Below are 8,664 nucleotides of genomic sequence, written 5' to 3' on the forward strand. Positions count from 1 at the left end.
TGCAGACCCTATTTGACTTTGCTATTAGTCCTTTCAAGGCCATTGCCTTGATATGCCCCTGTTCTTCTCTGACGGAAGTGACTGCTCCTCATGCAGGCCTCTACCTCTCTCCTCACAGTCACCATACTGGGGACACAGGACATGTGCTTATCCAGCTTGATAGACTGTGTGTTTGTCATGTTTATTTGTGTGTGTCTGAGTAGGGTTGCTTGGTATATGTGTGCGGAAGGACAGACTGCCAAGACAGGAGGAGCAAATAAACCGAGCTACGTGAAAAATAGAGGTCTCATATAAAACGAATGGTTGGATATTTATACAACTAGAGAGTATTTGGGTGGAAAGCACAGCCTCTGTGCCCAGTGGAAGATTATTGATGCTTATTTGACAACGGCTTGTCCTCCTAAGAACGGCAGGAATGTAATACCCTCTGGCGTCAAGACCTGAAGTTTTTTGTAGGTTGTGTTTTAAATGGCATCAGAGGATGCACGATTGAGTCCAGTATGGACAACAAAGATTGCTGCAAGGGAGAGGGGGATTGGGAACATACGGCTGTTGTTTAGGACAGAATATTTTCAATGAATGTCAGAACATGGAACTCTTGAGCACAATGACACTTACTTATGAAGTGTGTGTGTGGTTGTATGTGTGTGTTTGTTGTTGTATACTCGTTGGGTCATTGGGTGTGAGTGAATGTCTGTCTGGAATAATGCATGCCTTACTATGGCCCCAGAGGTGAAATTACCATATTTCCTGTTCCTCAAAGCGTGGGGAAGATCAACTCACCGCTCTCTCCTCATATGAATCACAGCATGAGAAGAACAATGTCATGCCCCAACCACCAAACATGCACCTCCCCCAGAGGCAGAACTAGACACACAGCTGGACCATATTAGAATAGAGGATAGGAGTACAGTGTAGAAGAGAGCGGTGTAGTCTGATGAAGTCAAGCTGCTGAACTCATCTGAGACACAGCTGAGACTCTTGACAAACTTCGGCAGGAACACAGTGATTTGAAGGGTGATAATTGTGGCAAAGGAGATAACAATTTTAGACTTCACTGTATTATCATTACAGGATTTGGGACACAGGGGCTGCGTTACACGGAGCAGTGAAAGGAAGGAAGGGAGAGGCAGCTCTCTCTGCTTGTGGAAGTAGCGCCTGACCATAAATTATAGCTTTCGCTGTGAGAGAGCACGGATCCTCTGCAGCACCATGAGTCTCTTTGCTCCAGCCGGGACTCCAGCCAGGACTCTGCTATTGCTGCTCTCTCTCTCTGCTCTCCTCCATGGCTGTTCCTCCTCTCCCACCACGGAGGAGTGCACTGGCATGGGCGTCCGTAAGTTGGTGCATCTTTTTTTCTTCTTCTTTCGATCCAAACTCCTTCAGGTCACTTTCATTAAGCAAACCACAAACTAATGGTTTGCTTAATGAAACCCTTCGTTTGGGTTTCATTGCGTGAATTATTTTCTTTGTGTGAATTTTTTATTTTTATTTTGGTAGGTGTTCATGTACAATAGTAAGTCATGTTTCCTGTGATTTTGAAGATATACCGGCATGCAAGCTAATCTACTGCCTCTTTTCTACTGAGTAGGAATGTGTTCTCTATAGGGTAGTACATTATTGCCATATACCGGCCAGCTATTTCCTGTAAATTAAACCATTCGCTGAAATGAGCCTGAGCTCTCTGGGAACTGTCACTATAGCCTGCCACTTAACTGTAATGGCTAAAACAACAACAGGCTAAACTGGAATGTAAATTTAATTGGTGATTGAAAAAGTGTTCACAACGCTGAGCCACTACATGCACAGTCAAGGTACTGAACAAGAGAGGTAACCCTCTTAGAAAAAAGGTACTATCTAGAACCAACAAGGGTTCTTTGTCTGTCCCCATAGAAGAATCCTGTGATTTTTGTTTCCAGATAGAACTCTTTTGGGTTCCACGTAGAACCCTCTGTGTAAAGGGTTCTACCTTGAACCCAAAAGGGTTCTACCTGGAGCCCAAAACATTTATACTATGGGGACAGCCGAAGAACCCTTGTGGAACCCTTTTTTCTAAGTGTGTAGGAGCTAAACGAGCTTCAGTCTATCTGCATTTCAAATGTGATAAATATACTGAACAAAAATAAAAAGGCAACATGTAAAGTGTTTCATGAGCTGAAATAAAAGATCCTAGACATTTTCCATAAAAGCTTGTGCACAAATTTCTTTACATCCCTGTTAGTGATAATTTCTCATTTGCTAAGATAATCTATCCACCTGACAGCTGTAACATATCAAGAAGCTGATTAAACAGCATGATCATTACACAGGTGCGTCTTGTGCTGGGGACAATAAAAGGACACTCTAAAATGTGCAGTTTTGTCACACAACACAGTGCCACAGATGTCTCATGTTTTGAGGGAGCATGGAATAGGCATGCTGACTGCAGAAATGTCCACCAGGGCTGTTGCCAGAGACCAGCCACCTGGACAGCTGATGAAACTGTGGGTTTGCACTACCGAAGAACAAACTACACAAACTGTCAGAAACCGCCTCAGGGAAGCTGATCTGCGTGTTCGTCGTCCTCACCAGGGTCTTGACCTGACTGCAGTTCTGCGTCATAACCGGCTTCAGTAGGAAAATGCTCACCTTCGATGGCCACTGGCCCACTGGAGAAGTGTGCTCTCACAGATTAATCCTGATTTCAACTGTTCCGGGACAGATGGCAGACAATGTCGCAATGATCTGTACACAATTCCTGGAAACTGAACATGCCCTAGTTCTTCAATGGCCTGCTTACTCACCAGAAATTTCATCCATTGACATATCATCCATGTTTGGGATACTCTGGAACGACGCGTACAACAGCGTGTTCCAGTTCCCGCCAATATCCAGCAACTTCGCACACCTTCAGACATACAGTACCACAGACCACTTTAATGGTATTGCCAGAACCCTCCCATGACCATAGGTTATTTTCAAGCTGATGAGATCACTTTGTTCTTAATGATCTGAATCCTAGCTTGAGATCCACATCGCGTAACTCAAGTTTTCACCCAAAATGTCCTTTCGACTACGGATGTGAAAGTCCTGCAAGCTTTTCGCATTGGGCTGAATCCTAACGTGAGAAATGCAGGCATATCTCCATCCTTTGTGTATATCACACATTGATGTTATTAGAAGTTTGTGTCACCTACACATTTCAAGTTAGGGGTATGCCTTATCTGAATGCTTAACTAGGATGCACAGCTTTTTCTAGGTAAAATATCAGTATATGAATGCATTTATACTGAAAATAATTTCATGCAGAACCTCTAACGAATGATCAAATCTCTTCTGTTTCTACCTTGACAGGGCTGCGCTCCTTCAAGCTGGTGTCCAACTGCAACTTCACCACCCTGAAAGACAAACAGATCCAGGAGGTGCAGGCTCCCACCACCGTGCTCTACGTGCCCATGCTCTACCTGGTAGCCTTCACTGTGGGCCTCCCAGCTAACCTCCTGGCCCTGTGGGTCCTTCTGTTCCGTACCAAGAAGATGCCATCCACCATCCTCCTCATCAACCTCACCGCCACCGACCTCATGCTACTGATGGTGCTCCCCTTCCGCATAGTCTATCACTTCCAGGGCAACGACTGGGTCTTCGGCGAGCCCTTCTGCCGCGTGGTCACGGCGCTCTTCTACGGCAACATGTATGGCTCGGTGCTGTGCCTGGCGTTCATCGCCGTCGACCGCTACGTGGCATTGGTGCACCCGTTCGGTGCCAAAACCCTCCGCAGCTTCCGCACCTCCCTTTACATGAGCCTGGGCGTGTGGGCGGTGGCGCTGGCCGCCATGGTGCCTCTCCTCGTCTCCCGCCAGTCCTACAAGCTGGACGAGCCGAGCATAACCACGTGCCACGACGCGTTGCCGGAGGAGGAGCATGAGAACTACTTCCTGCCCTACTTTCTCACACTCTTCTTTCTCTGCTTCCTGCTCCCCCTGCTGGTCGTCCTCTACTGCTACGGCTCCGTGATACGCACCCTAGTGGCGGGAGGCCAGCGCTACGCCCACGCTGTGCGCGTCACTGTGCTAGTGCTGGTAGTGTTCGTTGGCTGCCTGCTACCCAGCAACATCCTCCTTCTCCTGCACTACTCCGACTCCTACCTGGTGGATGACGGGGAGGACCTGTACGTGCCCTACATGGTTAGCCTAGCTGTTAGCACGTTGAACAGCTGCATCGACCCCTTCATCTTCTACTATGTCTCTGACGACTTCAGGGAAAAGGTCAGGACGGTGCTGTGTTGCCGCGGCGACAAGGGGAGAGACTCGACCACGGGGAACCAGGTGTCCTATTCGTCCACCTCAAAGGGGACGCAAAGGTCAAAGGTGACACTGCTGTCCAAGTCTAGTCGAAGCCCGGTGACGTCAGAGGGGGAGGTAGCATGCAGATAGGTATTAGACGTGTAGGCACTAGGATCAGACGAAGACTCAATCTTGTGTTGTTCCTCTGGTTTATGTGAGACTCTCATTTATACAGCCAATGACTTTTATCGTATATTGTGAAAAACAAAAAATGGATGGCAAATTCTGTGCAATTTCCATAAACATGCAGTCAATGGAGGGAGGTGTTTAGGAATCATCATCATACATACATACATGATACATACATCATACAATAGTCTCTTTAGACATCCACTTTGCCTCCCACAAATTTCAAATGCTCTTCATTTGTTGCCTATGGTCTGGTTTTCGAGATGAGGGTTTGTATCGTTAGAGTTCTACAGGATTACACAGTCAATCTATATTAATGGACTGTCTTTTATAAATCTGACAAAATGGGAAAAATACAGTTGCAGTGTGTGTTGTCCCTATTCTTCGGTCTAGGTCAGTGGTTCCCAAACTTTTTATAGTCCCATACCCCTTCAAGCATTCAACCTCCAGCTGCATACCCCCTCTAGTACCAGGGTCAGCACACTCTCAAATGTGAATAACATATAATAATCATAATAATATAATAATAATCAATCATTTTGTTCTTTATTTAACCATCTTACATATGAAATCTTATTTGTACATCGAAAATTGTGAATAACTCACCACAGGTTAATGAGAAGGGTGTGCTTAAAATGATGCACATAACTCTGCAATGTTGGGTTGTATTGGATACATTCTTAAATCATTTCCCACACACAGTCCGTGCCTGTATTTAGTTTTCATGCTAGAGAGGGCCGAGAATCCACTCTCAAACAGGTACATGGTTGCAAAGGGCATCAGTGTCTTAACAGCATGATTTGCCAAGGCAGGATAGTCAGAGCGCATCCCAATCCAGACATCTGGCAGTGGCTTCTGATTAAATAAAATTTTCACAGAACCGCTTGTTGCAATTTCGATGAGGCTCTCTTGTTCAGATATCGGTAAGTGGACTGAAGGCAGGGCATGAAAGGGATAACTTTCAATTACGTAGGTACTTTCCTGAAACGGATGAAACAAACAACTGGATTTGTTTGTTTCATCCGTTTCGGGAAAGTAGCTACGTAATTGCGCACCCAACTCACTCAGGTGCTTTGCTATATCACCTTTTACATTGTCCGTAAGCTTGAGTTCATTTGCACACAAAACAATCATACAATGATGGAAAGACCTGTGTGTTGTCCTTGTTAATGCAGAAAGAGAAGAGCTTCAACTTCTTAGTCATAGCCTAAATTTTGTCCCGCACATTGAATATAGTTGCAGAGAGTCCCTGTAATCCTAGATTCAGTTCATTCAGGTGAGAAAAAACATCACCCAGATTGGCCAGTCGTGTGAGAAACTCGTCATCATGCAAGTGATCAGACAAGTGAAAATTATGGTCAGTAAAGAAAACTTTAAGCTCGTCTCTCAATTTAAAAAAACGTGTCAATACTTTGCCCCTTGATAACCAGCGCACTTCTGTATGTTGTAAAAGCGTTGCCCATTTCATGGGATAGTGCAGAAAATACAGAAGAATTCAGGGGCCTTGCTTTAACAAAGTTGACCATTTTCACTGTAGCGTCCAAAACGTCTTTCAAGCTGTCAGGCATTCCCTTGTCAGCAGGAGCCTCTCGGTGGATGCTGCAGTGTACCCGAGTGTCGTAGGGAGCAACTGCTTGCGCGTGCATTACCACTCCACTATGTCTTCCTGTCATGGCTTTTGCGCCATCAGTAAAGATAAACACATATTGACCCCCAACGTCCATTTGATGTCACAAAGCTGTCCAGTACTTAAAAAATATCCTCTCCTGTTATCCTGGTTTCCAGTGGTTTGCAGAAGAGGATGTCTTCCGTAACTGACACCCCATAAACGTAACGGACATATACCAGGAGCTGTGCCAGGCCGCCACGTCTGTTGACTCAACCAGCTGTAACCCATATAATTCACTGGCTTGTATGCGAAGCAGTAATTGTTTCAAAACATCTCCTGCCGTGTCACTGATGCGCGTTGAAACAGTGTTGTTTGATGAAGGCATTGTCTGTATAGTTTTTTGGCCTTTTTCCCTAGCATTTTCCCGGCCATTTCCGCGGTAGCAGGAAGAATTAAGTCCTCCACAATAGTATAGGGCTTGCCTGTCCTAGCCACTCGGTAGCTCACCATATAAGACGCCTCTAGCCCCTTCTTATTAATGGTATCTGTTGCTTTTATACATGTCTTACTACTCAAAAGTCATCTTAGTTCTCCCTCTAGAAAGAGGAGTGGGAGGCCCCGGTGCACAACTGAGCAAGAGGACAAGTACATTAGAATGTCTAGTTTGAGAAACAGATGCCTCACAAGTCCTCAACTGGCAGCAAATGCTTGTCCTCTTGCTCAATTGTGCACCGGGGCCTCCCACTCCTCTTTCTGTTCTGGTTAGTGCCAGTTTGCACTGTTCTGTGAAGGGAGTAGTTCACAGCGTTGTACAGGATATTCAGTTTCTTGGCAATTTCTCGCATGGAATAGCCTTAATTTCTCAGAACACGAATAGACTGATGAGTTTCAGACACAAGTTATTTGTTTCTGGCCATTTTGAGCCTGTAATCGAACCCACAAATACTGACGCTCCAGATACTCAACTAGTCTGAAGAAGGTCTGTTTTATGGCTTTTTTAATCAGAACAATAGTTTCAGCTGTGCTAACATAATTGCAAAAGGGTTTTCTAATGATCAATAAGCCTTATAAAATGTTAAACTTGGATTAGCTAGCACAACGTGCCATTGGAGCACAGGAGTGATGGTTTCTGATAATGGGCCTATGTACGCCTATGTAGATATTCCATTAAAAATCAGCCATTTCCTGCTACAATGGTCATTTACAACATTAAATGTCTACACTGTATGTCTGATCAACTTGATGTTATTTTAATGGACAAAAAATTTGCTTTTCTTTCAAAAACAAGGAAATTTCTAGGTGACCCCAAACATTTGAACGGTAGTGTATATATATTTACGGCATTGTGCGGTACCCCCAGTTTGAGGATACCTGGTCTAGGTGAAATGCCTATATAGAGTGGGTATTACCCTTTCATTATCTACATGTATTGATACAAATATCTCATAGTATGGAATCAGCATTACTACACAGTATTACATATTTGTTTTCATTGTATTATCTAAAAAAATCCAGGGGTACTTTCCTTCAGGTAGGGTGACCTATTCCATAGCTTACAGCTCTGTGATAAATGTTTCAATTGTCCGTGGAATAGCTGAACAGTTTGTACCTGGAGGTCAACAACAGCATTTTACATTAAGCCGTTCTAAGTGATGCTATAATTTTTTTCCCATTTAGACGTGTTGGCCAAATTTAGGCATGTCCATGTGAAAATGGGTACGCGTCTGGAATGGATTTTGTTCATACCATGCTGTGACTGCTTGTCTGGAACACATTCAAGTTTTGGATATTTCCCTCAAAAATTGTAGATCATGGAGGGTTTTTAAGGTAAAGCATAGAGTCAGCAAAACATCATAATGTGGCTTCGTCAGGATTATATACCCTTAAATTAGCCGTTAATAATGATTTTGATGTACATTAGGCTGGTTTATACTTGAATACTTGAACTGGTGGCCTGGTATTTTACAATATTGTTTCCACTGGTATTTATTCAGTTGGCATTTACTAAGAAAGTATGTTGTATTATTTGTACTTACTTATATTCACAGATTGAAAGAAATCACTAAAATAAAGTGCTATAATTTTTGGGGGGAATGGGAGTTATATCATATAATATGCTGAAGCACACATATATCGCCCCAAATGTATCTTTTCACACTCTCTCAAACTTCCCTGACATCATTTGAGTGGAAACCAAATGTATTCTTTGCTTAACTACTGACAATGGGTTTTCTTTCAAAACAAGACACAGAAGGAAGTTTCCTCGTCAATTCCGGAGCCAAGACATACACAGTGCACTTGCCTTCGCTGTGGAACATTCCACAGTGGCAGTAAATCAATACTAGCTCCCACTATCAACATGTAAATGGTTGTTTATCTGGGGCTCAAAACACATTGAAACACCAAACCACTCTATCAAGAACAATTAATATTTCAAAAACAATACCAACGTTTATACATGCACACTTATTTAAACAAAGGGATTAATATCAATGTAACACCAAGTAGACAAAGCCTATGAGTGTGTAATCAAGTGCCAGCAAGCAGTGGATTCAACGCCTTCGTTTGGCCAAATGTGTGGAGTGATAAGGCGTATCATGGCAT

The 8,664-nt window shown here is 43.8% G+C and overlaps 1 protein-coding gene across 1 annotated transcript; it reads left to right on the plus strand.

The window, feature by feature from the left end:
* The first annotated feature begins 220 nt into the window (after nucleotides 1-220).
* Nucleotides 221-4,805, plus strand: LOC110505112 (proteinase-activated receptor 4). The gene is made up of 2 exons (XM_021584095.3): nucleotides 221-1,336; nucleotides 3,334-4,805. The coding sequence occupies exons 1-2, from the start codon at nucleotides 1,213-1,215 to the stop codon at nucleotides 4,410-4,412; spliced, it is 1,203 nt and encodes a 400-aa protein (XP_021439770.3). The 5' UTR covers nucleotides 221-1,212; the 3' UTR covers nucleotides 4,413-4,805.
* The last annotated feature ends 3,859 nt before the right edge of the window (nucleotides 4,806-8,664 follow it).

Source organism: Oncorhynchus mykiss, chromosome 25, assembly GCF_057628025.1.
Source record: "Oncorhynchus mykiss isolate SJ-2025 chromosome 25, ASM5762802v1, whole genome shotgun sequence".
Lineage (NCBI taxonomy): Eukaryota > Metazoa > Chordata > Actinopteri > Salmoniformes > Salmonidae > Oncorhynchus > Oncorhynchus mykiss.

Excerpts from the sequence above, each read along its gene's own strand:
- LOC110505112 (XM_021584095.3), top strand. The coding sequence starts at position 1,213 with ATGAGTCTCTTTGCTCCAGCCGGGACTCCAGCCAGGACTCTGCTATTG. Across the intron at positions 1,337-3,333 it reads GTGCACTGGCATGGGCGTCC|GGCTGCGCTCCTTCAAGCTG; the intron begins GTAAGTTGGTGC and ends CTACCTTGACAG.